This window comes from Sprattus sprattus (genome assembly GCF_963457725.1).
Source record: "Sprattus sprattus genome assembly, chromosome: 10".
Classification (NCBI taxonomy): domain Eukaryota; kingdom Metazoa; phylum Chordata; class Actinopteri; order Clupeiformes; family Clupeidae; genus Sprattus; species Sprattus sprattus.
Genome location: NC_137908.1, coordinates 23,150,784 through 23,173,518, shown reverse-complemented (window position 1 = coordinate 23,173,518; position 22,735 = coordinate 23,150,784). Strand labels below are relative to the sequence as shown.

The 22,735-nt window shown below is 40.0% G+C and overlaps 1 protein-coding gene across 3 annotated transcripts; it reads right to left on the bottom strand.

The window, feature by feature from the left end:
- Positions 1-1,116: 1,116 nt before the first annotated feature.
- Positions 1,117-22,717, bottom strand: strip1 (striatin interacting protein 1). Of its 3 annotated transcripts, none has more exons than XM_080845739.1 (21): positions 22,516-22,717; positions 21,504-21,573; positions 21,297-21,371; positions 20,902-21,036; positions 19,827-19,947; positions 19,594-19,662; positions 18,592-18,698; positions 18,320-18,447; positions 16,960-17,142; positions 11,511-11,731; positions 11,010-11,075; positions 10,844-10,907; positions 10,638-10,709; positions 8,075-8,149; positions 7,151-7,248; positions 6,365-6,491; positions 5,366-5,466; positions 5,160-5,226; positions 3,500-3,604; positions 3,029-3,233; positions 1,117-2,525 (listed from the first exon to the last, which is right to left on the bottom strand). In XM_080845739.1, the coding sequence occupies exons 1-21, from the start codon at positions 22,630-22,632 to the stop codon at positions 2,275-2,277; spliced, it is 2,457 nt and encodes an 818-aa protein (XP_080701865.1). In that variant the 5' UTR covers positions 22,633-22,717; the 3' UTR covers positions 1,117-2,274. The 3 variants fall into 3 exon arrangements, with proteins under 3 accessions (XP_080701865.1, XP_080701866.1, XP_080701867.1); XM_080845740.1 differs by having other exon boundaries at positions 1,117-2,522; XM_080845741.1 differs by having other exon boundaries at positions 20,902-21,030.
- Between the last annotated feature and the right edge of the window lie 18 nt (positions 22,718-22,735).

Genomic DNA, 22,735 nt, shown 5'->3' with positions numbered 1-22,735 from the left:
GAGGGCCTTCACTTTATTTTACTCATTTGGCAGACAATTCTATCCAAAGCAACTCTGTATGCAATCTTTAATTATGTTCCTGAGAGATAACGTTGTTCTATGAACGTTTTCAAATATATGTGTTTCTCAGAACATGTACATATCTCTTAAAAAGTTCCTGAAAAAAACTAAAAATGTATTCACATTCTATGTTTTAACTGGACAAAATTGTTTAAGTAGTACACACAGCAATTGTTCATACAGCCTGATTTTGCCATTTAATTTCTGTTTTATGTTTTAATTTAGTCATTTAAGCTTGTTACATATACAATTGAGATATATTGATAGGATTGGGATCAAGTCACAGCAAAAACAACAGCACCCCATAGAGCAGATTATGGGAATTAGGGCTTACTTGGAACTCACTGACAGAAATGACATCAAGAAGTGTAATATAAATATATATATATATATAGCGCTGCTGTTCGTTTGTGCTAGGTTTGTGCTGTAGAAATGATTGTTTGTGCTTGGGTTTTGAGTAATTAAAATTAAAATGTTCTGGCCTGTCAAGCCACGTCCAAATCTCACCCAAATGGTCTCAATTGTTTGTGCTAGGTTTGTGCTGGTTTGTGCCGTTTAAAGAAATATTTGTGCTATTATGGTTTTAAGGTTATACTTGTTTTATTTTTCACACGCATGACATCACTAGCCTCCCGTCCACGTCTTAATCTCATCAAAATGCACCACCTCATGCCGTCCTCTGGGTGTCCCACACCTGGGACAGAACTTTCCTGACTCTGCGTCTCACTGCTGTTCACAAGTGATACTCCTCTTCACTGGAACTGTCTATTCAGATAGTACTATTGAGATAGTGACCATGATCATGTATTTGCTTCTGCAGTCTGCAATGATTTGGTAATAAGTGAAAGGCCTGGTTAAGTTAATGAGTGAAAGCAGACCAATAGCATTGCCAGGCAATCCCTTTAAACCGAACTACAAAAAACAAGATCACAATGTAAGATGACGCCAATATTGACACACATTCTTTTCCAAGGAATAAACAGTAGGGTTTCTTCTGTTCATAACAATGAAATTCAACGACACATAATTTGAGGTACAACATGAAGTTCAAGAGCATTTGTTTATTTGGTATTTATGTTTAAGAGATACAATGGAGGTTAGACACAAACCATGATAAATAACAATTAGAATACTGTTATCAGTAACATAACACATGTTTAAGATTCTTTTAAAAATCCCTTAAGGTCAGACCTATAAAAACAAGTTACAATGCGATGTAAGATATATTCATAGAGAGATGATGTTATAGGGTGAGGAGTCCCTTTTGTTTTCATTGTGTGTCACAATCTCATTAACCTTTTGGGCTTCTCGTCAAATAATGCGAGACCCCTGTGTACCCTTAACCTAGGGTTATAAAATCCAGATCTGAAGTCCTAATTTCACCCCAAACTATCATTTCACTATTCATTAGAAACCATTTCAACTGAAAATACCAGACACTAGGAGGAGAAAACTGTCCCAGGACAACATAATCAGGAATAAGCAGCCACAGCCTGTTCCAAAAAAGCAAAACACAACACACCTTAAACAAAACTTGTTAAACATGATCCAAGTCCCTATCTTCAGGGAGTCAGGACACTTTAGTGTAATATGCATGTTTATGAGAGGGGTTCCATTGTAATCCATCTTCAGCCGCACCCCACACAACCAGTACAAAAGCACACAGTACCAAAAGGCTGTTTAAGAGCAGAATATAAGTAATAGAAGATTCTATCAGAAGAAAGAGGGAGCTCATAAAAATGTATGGTGGGCTGGTCTCAAAATATTGGGGGATTGGTGGATCATGTTCCAGGATCTCGACCCGGGACCTACCACACTTGACCAGTACTTTGGAATGTACCAGAGCACGGAGTGTGCTCATTAAAAATGGTAATTATCAGCATAGATAATTTGACAAACACTGCTGTTGGCATAGTGGTTATACTGCAAAGAACATTACAAATGCCAAAGCAAGTATCTTTAAGTAGCCTAAACAAATATTGCCACATCTCTAGCTTTGAGACAGATTTCCCAATTGTGGTTATGTTTCAGTTACTACTCTTATTGAATGTCATACTAAATTATGAATCAAAATTACATTTCCTTGCACCACCTCAATATCTTGCTCTGATGTAGGATACCATGCCAAATATGTAACAATGTATTAAACTTTGTTACCATATACTTTATAAATAACCACAGGAAGGTTTCTAAGCATTGGGTCTTTTACGGTCTTCATTGCAGGAGCTCTTCCCAGGAAATAGGCTTAGAAAACACCTCTCTCTCAAGCCAGAGGTCATAGTTCATCTGGAAGTCCTCTGGCAAGTCCACACGCTGTCCAAGCACACTCTGCAGGCAGTTGTCCACAGGCAGGTAGTCAGGGTTGGCCTGGTTCTTATCATAGCGACGGCTGTTAAAGCGCTCAATATTGGCACGAAGTGCACACTCCTCTGCTTGAAAGTCCCATGGCCGCGCATCCAGGTCTGCTGTCGAGGAAATGGATATTCATTTATTACTAATTTAATAATCAGTTGGGATCACATTTGCATCTACCACACCATTAGTTGTACAAATCCACTGCAACTTCAATCAGGTGTCATGCACTTTTAAGATCGTTGACATACCTTGACATTTTTATATACACCCCCCAACAGTAGAAACACTGACCCCAAAGTGCTACACATACTTATTATTTTCTGGACAAACAATAATTTAAAAGCAGTATAAATGTCATAACTACAATTTGCTTTAATAATTGTAAACTGTTCAGAACCTATTTTAAAATGTAAAAAATAAGATATACACTAAATCTATGAGCTCTGAACATAGTAGAGATAAATGTTGGCATGTTTGCATGCCATCTCTGCCCAACATACTGTGACCGATCCTGATGATGCTGTTGGTAAATGACGATGCAGTGATACTGTGACGGAACAAAACAACAGAGGTGGTGTTCCACCTTTTTACCGCCACTGACTAGAGAACTCACCGTTTCCATAAGCCCAGTCATCGTTGAGCCTGTGCCGGACCTTCTGATAGATAGCGGACATCGTCTTCATGTTGCTCTTCCTCCACTGGCGACCCAGGTACTTGGTTTGGACTTTAAGAAGCTTGAGGACATACAGCTGCATCATGGCCTGTTTCACTTTCAGCGCCCTCTTCAGGATGGGAGCAGACTTGAACACAACCAGCATCTGGATCAGGCGACAAAAAAAACGTTCTTAGCCAGGGGTTGACATTTGACAACCTTTTTTGCCTAATGATAATTAAAAAGGTAAGCGATGCGACAGACAAACGCAAACATTTAATTCTGTGTTTGTCAACATCAGTAAAAAGTGATTTGGTCAATTAGAACCGCCACAGCCAACTGTTTTGAGGTTACCAACATGTATGCTGTACTGTTATGTCCAACAAACTGAAAAAAAAGGCTTAATCAATGGTGTTTGAGAGGCTCCTATACCATTGTCCTGGAGTGCTTCCACTTAGTGAGCTTGTTAAGAATCCTCAGCAGGTTGATGCAGGAGAACAGGTTTCTCCAACAGAACTGATTGTTTTCTCCAGCTTCCTGAAACGGCAAAATTAAAAACAATAATGCCTGAAATTCTCAGTTTACATGCATCTTGAACATCCATGCATGATGTGTATGTGTGCATGTGTGTGTGTGTGTGTGTGGGGGGGGGGGTCTTATCTACTTTGTTTCGAACAAAATACATTTTCCCGCAGGTGGAAAGAGAAAGATTTATTTACAAAATAAATAAAAGCGGAAAGTAAACTTCCTCTCTTCTCTGACAATAAGTAGTTGGACTAACTGAACTGACAGAGGGGATATACAGCCGCGGAAAAAATTAAGAGACCACTTCAAAATTATCAGTTTCTCTGGTTTTACTATTTATTGGTATGTGTTAAAGTAAAATGTACATTTTAGTTTTATTCTATAACCTACTGGCAACATTCCTACCAAATTTCAAATAAAAATATTGTCATTTAGATCATTTACACAACGTTGTACTTTGCCTGGCTGAGGTTTGTAAAAGACCATAAGGATTGAACCAAAGCCGACTGGAGGGTCTCCTAGTTCGTCTTCTCTGATGAGTCCAATTTCACAGTAGGTGCAAGACTCTGTGGCTTGTAGGCCTCTCCAGGTCTCCGTCTAACCATCAGACGACCATGTGTTGGGCAAAGCTGAAAATTGGACTCATCAGAGAAGGCGAACTAGGAGACCCTCCAGTCCGCTTTGGTTCAATCCTTATGGCCAGGCAAAGTACAACGTTGTCCCGGAAGAAAAACTTGCTTCCTTTTGCTCTGACAATGTTCCCCAACTCTGAGAAGTGTTTTTTCCAGCAGGGCAATGCTCCATGCCACACAGCCAGGCCAGTAAAGGTGTGGATGGAGTATCACCAGATCAGGACCCTGTCATGGCCAGCCCAATTTCGAGACCTGAATCCCATAAAAAAAACTCTGAAATGTGATCAAGAGGAAGATGGATGGTCACAAGCCATGAAAAGAAGCCGAGCTGCTTGAATTCTTGCGCCAGGAGTAGCATAAAGTCACCCAACGGCAATGTGAAAGACTGGTGGAGAGCATGCCAAGACACATGAAAGTTGTGATTTTAAATCAAGGTTATTCCACCAAATATTGATTTCTGAACTCTTCTTAAGTTAAAGCATTAGTATTGTGTAGTTTAAAAATGAATATGAGCTTGTTTTCTTTGCATTATTCGAGATCTGAAGACACTGCATCTTTTTTGCTATTTTGACCAATTGTCATTTTTCTGCAAATAAATGATCTAAATGACAATATTTTTATTTGAAATTTGGTAGGAATGTTGCCAGTAGGTTATAGAATTAAACAAAAATGTACAATTTACTTTAACACATACCAATAAATAGTAAAACCAGAGAAACTGATAATTTTGAAGTGGTCTCTTAATTTTTTCTGCGGCTGTATATATATATTGAAATTAAATGATTGCAATTGTGAAAAACTTATTTTTAATGATTTTAGCCAGTGTATTTAGTGTATATAAAACATCCAACCTCAACTGTACACAATAAAATGAAAGAAAATGTGTGAGTGAGTTAGGGACAGAGTTTGTGAGAACGACAAAATAAGGGACTTACTAAACTTTCCGCAGTGAGCTCTGGAAGTTCATGCACCACACAGTAGGGGAAGTCCAACACAGATATACTGAAAGACATAGATGGTAGTCGGATTTAAGAATACAATACAAATAATAAATGTACAAATAAACAATGGACAATATTATCTTGAGAATGTATATCAGAAGCTATGCGAGGCACTTGTGGTTCCGATCAAATCCCCCAACCTGTTCTTAGCAGTGATGTAAGACATGATGTTCTGGTTGAAGAACTTCAGGATGAGAGGAATACAGTTGGCAAAGACCAGGTGCTGAGCCATATATTCGAACTGGGGGACAAAATAAGAGCACAAGATATCATGCGTCAACTACGATTCAGACCTTTCGAAAATATTTGGAAAAGATCGATTGTGCCTGGTTTAGGAGTAGAGAATAGGGTTAGTTGCAAATAAGTAACGTTAAAGCGAAATTAGACTTATATTGTCTTGGATCTCAAATAAAAGCAAATGTAACACCTGCTAGTGCCTTTATCAACATGCAGAGGGTTCTAGCACTGGTGCTCATAGGCACTCATTGTGTTTCTACCATTTCGTCTTACTATGAATCATCATCTTCTGGCTATGGATTCTATGAGAGCCCCTAGAACCATATGGTAAACAGTTTTAAAATTTGGCCCAATTACTGAGGACAGTCCCGTGATTATTTTCACCAATGCTGTTGTTTAAGCCTTGAGCGCTTTAGTGCCACTTACAGGGCAACATTGGACGTGTGTTTATGCAAGTAGCTACTGAACCAAATGCCGATGTTCAAACATGAGGAACCACCGGATTCTTTGGATCAAGACCAATTGAATGTGCCTCGTGTTGTCAATTTGCATTATTGGATTTTACATAATATTGGATTTTCTGAAAAAGTTGAAAACTTCTTTTTTAACATGTAACCTTTTATTTTAGTCTTCATCAAAATTGACAGGAAAATCTTAGTTTGGGTGTACATGAAGGGCATAGTTTGGTCATCTAAATGCTAATAGGCCCAGCTCCAGCCATTTATCCTCTACCTCAAAGGTACTCAAAGAACCATTTGAGGCAGCTTTTTGTGGGTTCTTCTAAGGACTGTTTATAAAGCTCTTTGTGGAACCAAAAATAGTTCTTCTATATCATTAATATGAAGAACCATTTTCAGTACCAGTTAGCACCTTTATTTTTCTGTGTGTAGTCATTTAGTTACCTGGTAAACATGGTTCAGTTTGAAATGTTTGAGAAGTAGCAGAAGGATGGCAGAGATGGCTTTCACAATTATTTCTTTGTGCCGGTTCACATCAACCCCCAACTTCATGCTCTGTAGGACTGTAGTTCTGCAGACACAAATGTTAGCAGAACAAAATAGATGTTAAACACACACATATTGACTGATAAACACTATTAAATGTCAGTTCTTTTACAATACATATACTGCAGTCCAAAATTCTACACAAGTAAATGTGTTCATTTTAAATAGCACCAGTAGGAAGTAACAGGCACTTTCTGTAAAAAACAGTGGCCTGTGGTACCTCCCTGATGGAAGGTCAGATACAAATTGGATACAGTTTGTGTAGAATCTCCACTCCAATCTTAGCACCCCATTACTACCACAAACCTTTGCACAACCTTTGGCAAAACTACAGGCAGACAATCTTGACGACAATGAACTATGTTACATGTGTCTAACTACCTAGTCCTACCATGTAAAACCAATGATGTCCAACAAACACTGAGACAAACTTGGGAAAACAGTTGAGGATCAAAGCAGACCAAACGCTGGGCAGCTGATCACATTCAACCAAACAGTATATATTCCGTCAAGAAGTCACTCACGGCAACCAAACAGTATATATTGTCTCAAGAGGTCACTCACGGCAACCAAAAAGTATACATTCTGTCAAGAAGTCACTCACGGCAACCATACAGTATACATTCTCTCAAGATGTCACTCACGGCAACCAAACAGTAAACATTCTATCAAGAAGTCACTCACGGCATTTCCTCCGGTAGCACATCTGCAAGGATGTTAATGGAGTCTGTTTTAGCCTTAGAAGTGGGAGCAGCTGCAAGCAAGATTTTCAGCAGGGCAATCTGGGAGACAGCACAGGATGAATACATTTGCTGATTAAAGAATTCTGATGCGCAGGAATATATCATGTTATAAAATCATACATAACAGGTTAATCTTTACTAAAATTTAATTTTCATGCAAATAATCCGTCCTCCTAAAACACATACATCTTTAAAGATAACTACAGAAATGTTCTAACCTACTATTGAGTTATTGAGTCACTTCTAGCCTTATAGACACTACTGCACAAGTCAATTATAAAATTAAACAGGTCTCTCAGTAGTTTGGGTTTGTAATCAAAGTTGGCAATCTAGTAACTGGGCTACAACGGTAACTGCATCACTGCCATACCGCGGTATTAGGAGGTGTACTGCGATGTTGAGGCCGTCACAGACATTACCATCATTACAGCTTTTTTCCCCTTTCTTGAGAGTGCTGCAATCCTCATGTAACACTTGGCTTAGTCTGTGACTTTGCACCACAATTGCACGTTCAGCGTCCACACACAAGGTAAGGTACCTACATTATTCTGGTGCCCATGTGAGGCTGGTACTCATTGTGCCTACATCACTGGCCGCAGCCACTTCTCATCGGAAATTAATGGTTCTGCTTTGTGTTTTTTGTTTTTTAAAGACCGCTTACTTTCTCTTACTAATTAATTATCCTCAGTGTGAATAAAGTGTATTAAAAACAACGCTCAACAAATCTGTTCCAATCCCACAACATCATCAGATAAAAACTGTATTTACAAGGAGATGGGGCATGCACAAGTTTCTCAGCATAGCAATGAGGAACACTGGAGAAGGTGAGAACACAACACCATATGACACAAATATAGGCTTTTACCATATACTGAGGCAGGCTGGGAAGAATTCCTTGGTACAGCAACTCTGTGGCAGACATGTCAACCTCCTCCTCACCCTGTAGGAAGAAACGGATGGATACAAACAGGCGTAACAGGGTCAACCACAAGTTTTACATATGTAGGAAAATGAAAATGTGTGTAACATATGTAAGGAAATTTAAATGCTAGTGCCTACAAAGCACTACTTGATGATTTATAGTCGTAATGTTGCAGGCTGTAAAAGCATGGTTCCTGTATAGTACAACTGACCATCAATTGAGCCTTTCCACTGCAGGAACTCATGGAACTTTCAAGTGGCTTAAAACCCTAGGAATAGCCCAAGGCTAGGCCCCTTTTCGTCTTTCGCTTTTCCACTGCGGTACAGGAACCACTAAACCTTGAAGTTATCATTTTGTTCTTCACTCGAGACATCAATTCAACAAAGTTTCAAACACCACCTTTCACCCTACCCAAAATTTTCAGGGCTGCAAAGAAGTATCTACCCTGAAGCAGGTCCAAAAAGACCCCCAAAAAGAGCCCTGAACAAGGTCCCAAGGGGTAGGTTCCTGAGCAAGGTCCCAAGGGGTATGTTCCCGGGCTTGAAATGCACACAAGTGTTTGGGCCACTCAAAAGATGCCCTCAAATTCATATGGAATACGCCGTGCTGTCAATCTCCTTCCGCGAACCACATTACTTCCTGTTCTAATCTCAAGTCACTTCTCACCTAATTCAGAACAGACTCTGATTTAAATGAGAACCCCCCAAACACAGTCACTGTTATTAGGCCCAGGCTCTTCATTTTTTAAGTAGTTCCAAAATAATTTTGATTGGCCACCTTTGTGTGATTAGGACATAGACACATCTGTGGTTCAAGCTGGGTGCCACTTTCATCTGTACTTGCACTACGTTGGCTGATGGGCAGGGTAAATCCCTAAGAATTGGTAATGTTTTCAAAGACTGTGATTTTGATCATTCATCATCAAATTGACTTCTGTAAACTAGCTACTCAACACAGAAAGAAATGAGCTCGCTATTCTCATGTGGGCATCACAACCAAAAATTGTAGGGTACACCAAAATGCAAATAACACAAAAAATTATAATTTCTACATAAGCCTTTAACAGCTCGTCACCTGGCAAGGTTCTAGATTGCCTGAAGGTGGCCAGTTTTCAGCCACTATTAAAAGAAACCGGACCAACTTGTTTAGGTTTAAACAAATGCAGGTTTCTGTAATTTGAAAATGGGCAGTGTATTAAGAGGGTAATGGCTATTTAGGACTATGGCAGGCTACCCATCAGACAGTGGGTTAAAATTCAGTTTTTTGTGAAGTAAACACTCCAGTTCTCTACAACAAAGTATTGCAGAGATATGACCTCTCTTCCTGTTTGGCACCCTCTAAACTTATTTCGATTGGCTGTCATTGATGAACACTTTTGAAAAACAATCAATGTGATATCTTTTGTGAGGATAGGTCTGAAGATCATCTGCAATAGATTTTGTGAAGATTGGCTAAAGCTTGTCCAAGGAGAATTATTCTTTTGTAAAATCCAAAATGGTGGAAAATCCAAAATTGACATTAAAGACTCTGCTCGATCCAAGGAATCTAATGATACCTCATTCATTAATTTCACTCATGCCGTACAAAAGGTACATATTTGAATGCAGCTCTAACTTTGACCCATAATTGGCGCTGAAGTGTTTGAGGGGCAGACATGACATTTGCTAAATAGATTCAGAGTAAAAGGCCTAATGAGTGTGTCACATTTAGAAGACGAGGAGGAGGAAGAAGAAGAAAAGGAGGAGGTTTAAAAAAATATAACTGCAAGCAGTGATATGGGGGCCAAGCAGCTCAGCAGGGTGTATAGTTGCCATGACAACTTGATGTCATCATGTCCAGGGCATTTGTGTAAACTCATAGCAAGTTCTGTGACAAGCAAGGTATGGCATTACTTCCTGTCTGGTGTCTTTGATTCCAGTCTTGATCTACACCAAACAGCCAAATGTATTCTTTTAATTATTAAATTAACTTCTTGTTTGGTGCATTTGCCTGAATTGCAACATGAGGAGACATCAAGAACTAAAAAAAGCCATGATTTAAAATAATAACCATGACTTTAGACCAAAAATATGAAGGGTAATGACCAAAAACATGCCCTCCTGTAGCGCCCCTAGTGGTCAAATGGGGTATTGAGTCATTTCCCCAACTTTGATGTAAAGACATGGGTTCCCTCTGTAACCCATTTCCAAAAATTTAAAAAATTCCACATAACCTTTGTTAGACTTTGTCTGAAGATCTGTGGAACATTCGATGAAAATTAGACAACACTCATACGACCAGCCACTGTTACATGTTTGGATAAAATTTCAATATGCAGGTTGATATGAGTTGTACGCTTCAAGCAGCGTTTATTTACTTTCATTAAGCATTATTTTAAACATGTTAATGATGGTGATTACAACAGTTCCTGGCAGGCTTTAAAATGTTAATTAAATTAAAAGCAAATCTGCTAACAAGTGCTTTTTGAAAAGACGTGTAATTATAAAATGTGGTGAAACTCAAATACCCCAGAGAGTGGCGTCTTCTGATACTCCTCTTCCTTGGCAATTTGAATCTCTGCTACGGAGACATACTTATGCTGTGGGTGCAAAACAGGCACATTTTAACTTTACCTAATTTATATTTACCTACAATGTACAAACATTGACTTATCTGAAATATTACAATTATTCAGTGGAATTAATTTAAGACATTTCAAGCTATATAACATACCTGTTTCAATGTTTTGATGCTTTCATGGATGGGCCTGGGCAAGCCAACTACAGTTTCTATGTCACTGAAACATAGGAGAAACAAATGAACAAATCTGTGAACTAAGGGCTAAGTTTCGCTATACCATCACAGAAGACCAAAGCTGAAGAATGGATTCTATACTTACTTCCCAAGAGTGTAACCAATGAATTTACTTCTGCTTGATTCCAGAAAATTCTCTATGTCCTTTTCCCTGTTGAAAATTGAAAATGCTTTGGTAAAACACTGGTCAAAATAATGCACAAAATATAGCCTTTTGGCTAGGTTAAGTATCTGTACAGAATAGAATACAGAACACTTTGAATGAGTTGTGAAATATCACAGTATTCCCTTTTATTTTATTACCTTAAAATTTAACATTTTTGAATTGAAATGAATGGGTGTAACTGTAGCCAGCGGGTGCAGTGCTGTGTAGTGAGTGAACCTTACTCCCCCACACCTAAAGCGACAGAGGCTGGTACCCATGTGAGTTTTAACCTCCTTGCCAGCATGGGCGTCTCCCATACCTGAGGTTGTAAGTTATAGTCCTGTGCGGGACTGTGCTTGTCTACACAAGGCAGGTTACATGAGCCTTAAATCTGCACTTCATGCAAAAAAGAAAAATCTCCGTTCCCTCCCCCTCCAATACCTGACTTTGGGAGCCCAAGGTAGACCCTTGGGGAAGGACAATCTTTCACAAGGTGGCTGTGGGATGGGCTGGGGCATGACCTCATCCCGCTCCAGTGGAAAGTTCTCAGGCTCAAGGTTGTTCTCACTGTCGTCGTTTTCATCCTCATCCTCACGGCCGTCATCTGCTTTGTAGGGGTCCTTCTCATTAAAGGCATCGAGATTGTCTTGCTTGATGAGTGACTGAAGAAAAGAAAAAGTATTAAAGACTATCCAGTTTATAATTTTCTTTTTCTTAATGTTTTATAGCACCAGTCACATTTGAAATTGTCTCAAGGCACTTTACAGGGGCCAGAGTCTGATCCTCAGCCTGAAGCCAGCACTAAGGTGAAGGTGGCAAAGAAAAACTTTTAACATAAAGAAGCCTTGAGCAATGCCGTTAATGCCTTATTTTAGGTTGTATAGCCTTTTTACACTCTGGCAGGGGGACTGCCAATGGAAATTAGCCTTTTGTATAGTTGGGTGCATTTACATTTTAATGTTCTTGAATGTACACTGTCTCTTGATCAAATAAATAAATTGATCGATTGATTAACCCTGTACTTTCCTGTATCATGCCAAAATGACTATTGACCGCGTTTTATACATTGATTTTGCTAAGTTCCTGCAGCCCTGCGGATTAATACTCGGGTGTGTCCTACACACAGGAATGCATTTTTCCCTGGTAGTTAGTAGCACGCACAGTAACTCCAGGTAAAGCGTGAATGGGTCTCTCTCTCTGCCTTTCACATACGACCCTCATTAATGTATCAGATAAAAACATCATCAGATAGAAAACACATTTTCATTCACACTCAGTCTCCCGTGACAATAAAGTAAAGGGTGTGGTGTATTTCCCACCAGACTGCTTTTAACAGGATGCCATGGAGGACGAACTAAAGGTGTTAACCAGGCTATGAACTATCCTAGCTCTAGCTAAGGAAACCATCTTAACAGTTTATGGTTGCTAGCTTAATATGAACTGATTTTAATATGAAGGGAATATGAAAAGCTGCAAGCATGTGTTAAACCCATGTTAATATGTGTGAATATGGACTCTTTAATATGAAGCTGCACAGGCAGACTGGAGGTTTCTACTTTTTCCTATTATAATTATCCTACTTTATTAAATCACCATTTCGGGAGTAATAGTATTTGCTACTGACCTACCCTTAAAGTTGCAGAGTATAGCTGACTTTTACACCATTGTCGTAAATACAAATCATGCTTTGAGACTCCCTAATGGACAGTGTACACGTGTATTTGTTGACAAGCTGAAGGATAGGGAACCGGCAACGGCAGAAGCCAAAGAAGCACGTACCGTATTTTCTGCACTATATGGCGCACTGGATTATAAGGCGCTCTGTCAATGAATGGTCTATTTTCGATCTTTTTTCATATATAAAGCGCACCGGGCTAAAACTGATTGTTCCAATCCTTGAATCAGGATACCCCTGGCGCTGCACCAGCAAAGATGAGCCCGTTTGAAAACTATTTCAACAATGGACCCTTCCGCAAACTCCGCCCCCCTTAGCAACGGTTGCTATATCAGTCAAGCATTCACGTTTCCCAGGTTCTCAGCATTGGTATGAATGGCGTGGCAACATGTTTTCAACCGTGTCAATTGCAGCTCTCCCAAAATAAATCACAAGCATTTTTGGGAAAAACGGCAAGATCTCAGATCGAAGCAGGCAAAAGGGTCTGCAATATGCTTATATAGGCTACAACCACGACATTAGATGCCGTGTTTGTAGACAGACAAATGCTAAGGCTAACAGGTTCATTCCAGCTATGTTTATGTGTTCCATTATCTACACAGTCGCCGCTACGCAAACATGTAAGGTGGTAAAACTGAATCGTATTTTAAGCAAGGGTTTTCTCACGTTTTCGATGCAGTGGGCAGATTTTAGCGACATAGCTTCTTGGAACAAACGTAGGTGCTTCTGTTTACGTTGCTGACATTCATCTGATGGGGGGGTCGTCCACATGGTTTGATCCACAGCAGGCATTTCTCTCTCTGGGTCTTGGGTTTCGGGAAGGGATAAAATGTTACCCCTCCCTCCAGCCTTTTTGGATATCGGCTGTTAGAATTACACACTCCATAAGCGCAACGTTTCATTTTCTCTTCTCGAGCAGACGTCTCTCTCATTGACTTCCATTCATCAAAATGGCTCGCTTGACTGAGGTCCCGAGCTTAGTAACCGTTGCTATGCTATGATTGATACCGTTGCTATGCTATGATTGATTGTTACCGTTTTGGGGAGTGGTCGCGGAAGGGTCAATTGCACTATTAATGACGATATACAAATGAATGTGAATAAATGAGCACCCTTTTTTGTCGGTAGCGCATGTGTTCCATCTGGCTGTTGCGTTGCTTCAAGGGTTGCGTGGCAAAAATTTATTTAGGAACTATACTTTGTAGAAGAATGACAGTTTATCATTATATCATTCAAATATTGTTTCTTAAATTGAATTGTCGCGTCGTGCCTAACAACTCCCCTTACCTGTTCTAAAACCAGCGCAAAGCACGGCCTCTTGGGGCTTATTGCTTAATGAAACGACACAAAACAGTCAGTCAGTCAAACTTGATCAAACTTTATTAAACTCTCAAAATTGTTCAAACGTTAATGATACATTAATGCAACGTAAAATACAACACAATACACTTTTTCAGTTCATTCATCGTCCACAAATCCCTCAAATTCTTCATCTTCAGTGTCCGAGTTTAAAAGTTGGGCGATTACGGCATCCAGCATCCCCAGATCCCTCTCGTCATTATCCGAGTCAGTGGAGTCAGTGTCATTGCTGTTACCTGGCAGTTCAGTGATGATTCCGGCCTTCGTGAAAGCTCGGACCACAGTTGAGACTGATATCTTAGCCCAGGCATCCACGATCCATTGGCAGATAGTAGCGTAAGTCGCCCGGCGCTGTCTCCATGTCTTGGTGAATGTGTGTTCGCCTTCTGTCATCCACTGCTCCCACGCAACTCGCAGTTTAACTTTGAACGCCCTGTTGACACCAATATCTAACTGCTGGAGTTCTTTAGTTAATCCACCCAGAATGATGGCAAGCACCGAATTAGTTTGCTTCACTTGGTTTTTGACAGCATCGGTGAGATGGGCGCGCATGGAGTCGCAGATCAATAGGGACGGAGATTTGTGGAAAAAGCCATCCGGTCTCACGTAAATTTCACTCAGCCACTCACTCATCTTTTCCTCGTCCATTCAGCACTTCGGGTTAGCTTTGATGATTACGCCGGATGGAAACTTTTCTTTTGGCAATGTCTTCCTCTTGAAAATGACCATAGGTGAAAGTTTCTGGCCATTAGCCTGGCAACTGAGAACTACAGTCAAGGATGACTTCTCGTTAGAGATGTCCGATATTATCTGCCCACCGATTAGCGGCCCGATATTAGCATAAAAATGTAACATCGGTCAATATCGGTATCGGATTTTTTTTTTTTTTAGTCAGCTCAAACAAATGTTTTCAAAATTGTGCAGTACAGTGCACATTGTAATTGACTCATATTTGTGCATTTATTCAATTAAGGTTATTGAGTTTTAGTTAAAGAAACATACTGCTATGTTGCACATAGTTGTTCAGGTACAATGTTTTATCATTTGTGAGGTCAAGTTTGCCCTATTTGTTGTGGGCATTGTCAAGAGTATCTCAGGGAGAGTGTAATCCAAACTGTTGACTGAGACCATTAAAAAAAAAAAAAAAAAAAAGAAACATGGCACTTTTCCCTTAAATTAAGTTGAAGTATTTTTCTTATTTTGCACAGACAATGTTAACATTTGGAAAGCCTTGTTGCATTCAAGAATGCATCCAGTGGGGCATCACAATAACATTAAGCATGTTGTGTTAATTCCACAATAGGAGATATGTAATGTTACCTAAATTAGGTTTGAGGAAAAATAACCAAAATATCGACATCGGTATCGGCTGATATCGGAATCGAAAATTTAGAGTTGGACAAAATCGCATATCGGATATCGGCAAAAAAGTCAATATCGGACATCCCTACTTCTCGTTCCCTGTGGTGTGTACAGACACCGTTCTGATCCCTGTTTTCTCCACGGTGCGGTTCACGGGGATGTCAAAGGTGAGGGGAACCTCGTCCATTGGTGGACGTTGGTGATGTGCTCTGGCCTGATCTTCTTTTCATTGATCTTGCTTTTGCAGTATGCGCGGAAAGAGGCCAGCTTTTCTACGTAATCTTTTGGCAGTTGCTGCGAGACGGTAGTCCGTGTGCGGATGGAGAGATAACGTCGTTTCATAAAAGAAAGCACCAAGAAGGACCGCCTCGGAAGTCATTGATATCCATGTCCCGTGCTAATGCTGTTGCCTTCAGTCGAATAGAGACTGTAGAGACGCTTCTACCTACTGCTCTCTGTTCAATTACCCACTGTTCAATTTTGTCCTCTAACTGTGGCCATCTCGCTTTGTTCCCTCGGAAACTCTGTGTGGTCTTCTTCACTTGGCGCAGGTCATCTTCTTGCTTCCTCCACTTTCGTACCATTGATTCATTAACGTTGAATTCTCTCGCAGTTGCTCTATTCCCATGTTCTACTGTGTGACTGATAGCCTTGAGTTTGAAGCCCACGTCGTAAGCATGTCTCTTGACAGGTGCCATTTTGGGGTCACTTTACTCACACACTGAAATATTATGGTGAAGCACAGTATATATTACGGCGGCGGCTATATTGTTTACCAAACAAAGCACTGCGGCTTTGAAGTTTATCAAAGTTCTAAAACAGACAGAGCGCGGTTTACCACACAAAATCGCTTTGATGTCAGTACGCACAACTAGAATTAATCCATATATAAGGCGCTCCGGATTATAAAGCGCACTGTCGTTTTTTGAGAAAATTAAAGGCTTTTAAGTGCGTCTTATAGTGCAGAAAATACAGTAGTCTGACAAGGTAAACAAATATCAAAAGATTCTCTACAAATATGACTGCATAGTGAAAATGTATTGTGACACGACCTAAGTCTACGCTTACATAACTAAAGAATAACAAAAAATAGAATGACTAATTCAAATTTAGCTGAAATACTGCCCACGTTTTCAGCAAATACATTGTTTTCTAAGCATCTAACTGTTGAAAATGTGTAATTTAATTAAATGTTGTTGGCAACATGCATTATATACATTGGACAGTGTAATTGAATTACAAGCTAGCCGAGTTAGGTTTTCAAGACTGCAAACTTCCAAAGGGAAATTGGCGTGAGTTTGACAAAGACTGATCAAACTTTTTGACGCGAGATTCACTTATTTGGATGCTGGAACACAGCACAGGTCAATGACTTGGAGCACCTGGAAAAATTACAAATCTCCATGAGACAGGGATGCCACCAATAAGGTGACCGCCTACGTCGCATTCTTTCATAAATAACATTGGCATGTGTTCGTGGGTTTGTGAGCATACCTTATGCTCTCGCCGAGCACGCTTCTGCTGCTGTTCTAGAAGATCAGAGGTAGAGGCAGGGGGGGAAGCCGCTCTCATGCTCCTCACCACACGGATGCTGTCCTCTGGCAGGGGGGGCAGGCACAGCTCCTCCCGCTTAAGGACCTTAATGTTCAGCAGCTGCTCAAAGCCACCCAGAGTGAACTAGGGATAGAGTGAATGGAATACAGGGACTCAATGACCTGCAACCTTGAGGGAACCTTACGGAGAGCTCAATGCACATGAGCCAGTCACTGGTATGGCATGACACTAATTATGGGCTAGTCACACATTAATTGTAAGATAGTTTCATAAACATTTTGACCTACAAAAACTCATTGCGCTTGACATGGCTTTTAAGTTCTTAGTGCTATGCACATAGGTCACCAGAAATGCATCAGCAATTGAAGATGTCTTTATGTCCAGTAAATATACAGTTACAGTCTGCTCTGGAATGAACTAATGCATCAAAGAAGATCGGTATGATCCTAAAGAAGCCAAATTTCATGCTCATTATTGTAGCATTTACACAGAGCAGTGGAGTGAAAACATCTACAACAATAAGAGCTGTGGAGACAGGTGTAAACCACATAACTTCTGTTGGATTTCACTTATGGCCTGTTCACACTACACGATTTCAGCCCGATTTTGCCCCGATTTCTTCGTCGCCGACAAATTTGCAGGATCGGGCCCCGACTTTGAAAAGTCTGCGACGAGGTGAGGTCTTGTAGTGTGACATGCTTGCGACCTGCGATGTTTTCGTCTGCGACGTTCGAAAACCCCACGACGAAAAGTCTGGCATGTCAGAATTTTTTGGGGAATCGCAATGACGTATCCATTGTTGACATAGCGTAGACCTAGCATAAACCTCACTCTGGCCTGTATAACGAATGTCCAGCCTGATAAACTGTTATTATTGTAAATGTAGGTTACAAAATGTTGGTTTTAAAGTAGTCTATTTACAGTCTTACCCGGAAATTTGCGTTTGATAGCCTACCTCAAAAGTTTACGTAGCCTATCAAAAGTAGCTAGCTGTTACCTAGGCAATTAGATACAAAGATTCATGATCTTGTAGTGTGGCCAGTCTTCCGACCAAGACGAAGCCCGAAGTCGTGGCTCTGTGATCGCATAGTGTGACATGTTAAATCGTGAAGGAATGTTCGACAATCGTGTAGTGTGAACCGGCCATTACTTTTTTAGTCACTAAAGCATTAAAGGAGATAACACACTATCTTGCAATGTGGCTATTTCAACCAAAACTAGGAAACAGTTCTCCAACAAATTCTTAAATTTTAATGAAAACATTTGTGGTTGTCTATGTGAGAGAGAGAGGGCCACTTACAAGGATGCTCTTCCACAGGAGCAGCAGCACTTTCTTCATGGGGAAGTGTGGGGCATGACCACTGCAAAACTTTGTCACCATGCCAAAGAGCATCACTGACATTGGTTCATTGTTGTAGAGAGGTGAGCCTATAACATGGAGTACACACATGTATCTGTATATGTGATGGAAGGTTAAGTCTTGAGATTAATTTAATTGACAAACTACCATTTAGTCTGAGGTTGCAAAAATGAAACAGGATTTTTTTTAACATGTGCAAACACAGCACCTACCCAGTTCACTTTTAAAAGTCTCCCTAGCTGCTCTCCACTCTGGGCTGTCCATTGGGTCCTCCTGTTGAATGGTTTCGACCATGAGGTACATGATGTTGAGAAGGATCCTGCAGCACAGCAAATTACATGATACCATTTAAAGAAAAAGTATTGACATGCATGAGTCAATACTTTTTCCCAGTGTCATTTCACATTTTTACACACAACACTCTCAACTTATTTGTTTTGGTTTACCTGGGTTGCTACCAATATCTGGTGAAAATGACATTTCAATAGCACCTTTGGAAATATATTTACTGAGAAAAATGGTGACGTGTTCAATACTTATTTTACCCACTGTATACGCTGGTCTATATAGAGTAAATGCTGCCAACCTCTTCATCTCCCAAGACCTTCAACCTTTGCATGCAATTGATATGGTAATTTTGGTTGTAGCTATTAATTGAATCATTAATCAAAACTGAATGAGAGAAGAGAGCATATTTTATATGACTGATTTTTATTTTGACCACTATTGTTGGCACCACACTTTGCGCAACTTTATTGATCTGCTGCTGTGTTAAAAAGTTGATATCTATCCAATCTGGTGAGATCACAAACATTGTATTGGTGCTGTTGTCAGGATGGCCCCCATCAGGAGTATTTATGCATAATTGCACTCACATTTATTTGGTGCCCAGGCACATGGTAAGGTACCTTAAATCATTCTGCTGCCTGTTTGAGGGTGGTACCTATTATACCTACAGCAACCAGGTTCTACCAACCTAAATAAAACATTTAAAAAAATATTGGTGTGTGCAATCAGCTGTGCGATGAGAAACTTGCTTATGCCAACTTGGTGAACAGGGCAGTTTCATCAACAATTTACACTTCTGGCTGAACAGTGTACAGCTTCAATTCAAGGTAAACTTAGTTTTGGCAACCTGACCTACCATTTATTCTATTTATTTAGAGACCAGAATAAATATTACACCGGCATTGTGTGTGTGAAAAACTATATACCTGAGGTCTGTGCTGTCTGCCAGAGATATGGCTGGTTTTCTCACTGCACTGCTGCACGCAGCACTGTTACTGTGGGGGAGGAACCACAACAGGTTAGGAAAGAGAGTTTTCATAAAAGGATAATTACAAACTGAAACGGCAAAAACCTGTTGGATCTATTATGAATGTGGCAAAAACATCTAAATCAGCAGCAAATTATCAGACCACCCTCTTTCCTCAGACCCACTCCTTACTCTATCTCCATGTTCAGCAGTTCCACCAGGGCGGAGAATGTGCCCACCTCCAGCAAGAGGAAAGCATTGTAACGCATCCAGTGCTGCACCTCTGCTTCAGATGCACACTCCGCAAAAGTGCCTGTGCAGAAGGATGGGACAAGAAAAGCACTGATGACTTCATTAAATCGAGTAACTGAACTGGAAAATCCACCTCCCTCTGTAATAACACTTATGGAGAGAAATGAGTCTCAGAATTATAGCTACAAACACTGATATGGGGACCAAGCACCTCAGCGGAGCCTAGTCCACGTTGCAACCTACTGCCACTCCTAGCTAGTTTTTAATATTTTAGCAACAATTGACTGGGATATGGACAAAACAATCTTCCATTAAAAATATATTCACCACATATGATACAGATGATCTTCAGACGAAGCCTACATGACTTTTTGATTTCCAAAAGTGTTGTGGCAGCAAAGTCACCGAACAGGAAGTGAGCTCATATCATAACCAGTCTTCAACCAATCGATATTACCACTTTCTGTGAGTGCTTACAGACATCCACTTGATACAATGACATCAAATTTCCATGGCAACTCTGGCCTGCTGGCCCCCTTCATTGCTGCTTGCAGCTATATTTACCACAATATTTTGGATGGTTTAAAAATAGGGACTTAAAGGCAGAGTCTTTGATTTTAATCCAATACACTTTGTCAATTAAGTTTCTCCTCAAATTTGTGTCGCTGTTCATTGTATGTGTGCACTCAAAAAGAAAAGAACTATAGTGTTCGGAGAGCTCAAATATCAACAATGTTGTGCCAGAGTCGCAGACCTTCCACCAAATAGTTTAAAAGAGGCCATGTAGGTCAATTGGCTGAGTTTTAAACTTTAGGAAGATATTACATTACATCTGAGGGGGATATATGGTTTCCTTTTTTATCAGTTGCACTACTGTAACCAAAACCTTATAAACTATACCTGGCTAGGCTCACATTTGCTGTCAAGGTGATTGTGTGTGTGTGTGTGTGTGTGTGTGTGTGTGTGTGTGTGTGTGTGTGTGTGTGTGTGTGTGTGTGTGTGTGTGTGTGTGTACCCTGTGCAATGTAGAGTATGGCTCTGGCGATCTTCAGTCTTTTCTCACGGGCGGTCATCTCTAGGCCATCCAATAGGCGCATGGCATGTGCCCGGTGATGGGCAGAGTCTAACTCTGTCCAGCCTTTATCTGTTACTAACAGAAGGAAAGGGTGATATTTGAACCTTAAAAATCATATGTCTCAAAAACATAAAAACAATGAGAGTAAAAAAAAAAGTATAAAATAGATACAAATCAGGTAAAAGTCTGATGTTTAGCAGCCGCTTTTATCCAAAGTGATGTAACTACATACACAGACAGATGAAGGGGCAGTGAGTCACCCCATGTTCCACAAATGTTCATGTGTGTTTTAAAACACATGTTTCATAACATGTTAACGATTTTAAGTTTTTTACCATGAGTTCTGAAGTCTTCTTCAAAACATTTTTTGTTCAATATAAACTCAGGTCCCTCGGTATAACTGTATATCTCTGAAAGAAATTAGCATAGTTAGATGAACAGTGTGTGTGTAAAAGGGTAAAAAAAACAACATTTTAATCATCAGTCTGCCAAACGTATTAAAAGGAATACCACTGGAAAATGGTACACAGCTAAAAACTCACCGGAAAGTTCAGCTGCCCACTTGTCAATGTCCGCATATTCAAATTCCAGATCCGGAGACTCGGAGAAGCCCTGAAGAATAATGACATCCAAACAGATAATATTCAACATTTGGTTATAAGGGAGGAAGCGCTCTAGCGGACACCAAAGTACACAAAGCTAATGGTCAATTTCTGTTGATTGCTCGTATCAAAGTTTGTACCCAGTTACACCCTAGCCTAGACATTTAAACTTCTTAGACATGTATATATGTCTATGGGTAACATATACAAAGATAGCTAACGTTAGTTGGCAAAATGACTTGCCAAGCTTCTTAGCAAACACGAGCTAACGCAGCTATCTCTGGCTAGCCAAACAAAATCAGTACGCTACAAACAATATCCTTCCACAACTAATACGCACAACGTAACATTAAGCTCAAATTCCACTGAATTAGTGTTGAATTAACGTTGCATTAATTAATGAAAAACTAAAAAAAAAAATAAGTCAACTGTTGATGAATTGTAATCATTCTCACTGATTTTCTTGCTAACGTTTAAATTAGACACAATATCTTGTGGATTTACAAAGGCCTCTTTATGAAAGTGAACTGAATAAAGTTATAAGTTACACTCTATGCATGGTAACGTTAACCTACATTAACGTTACTCCTGTAATAACTCTGTTAATACAGTGTGATTACCACCTTCTTTCATCGTACTCTACTTTTGTGAGAAGCTATATACCCTATTAGCACACAACAACATTAGATAAAACAGCTGATACTTCATTAGCATAGCAAATGTGTCATCCATAAGTCGGTGAGATATTGCCTGTTCAAACCTACCTTATTCAAATGGATAAACTAAGGTTATTCCCACAATATACCATAATAGAGGAAAACTTGCTACATACTGGCTTGGAAAGTATGGCCTAACGTTAGCCCATTTAGCTAACTATCATATCCTACGTTACCTAAGCTATACCACTAAGATAACGTTAACACGACTGTACAGCTATTTGGACCTCACTCACCTCCGAGTCTTTTCGCTGGTTGCGGGCGGACTCGAGCCGGCTTTTGTTCGTTAACATCGTCCTCTGTCTATTATTCATAATACCACTAATGTTACCGCAATTGCCACCACCGTCCATCTCTTCCTTTGCCAAGTAACGTTATGTTAGGCAGCATATGACGCTTTCCAAATCAGATGTTTTTCTCTAGCATTGTTACTGTCGTTATAGCAAAGAGACAGGC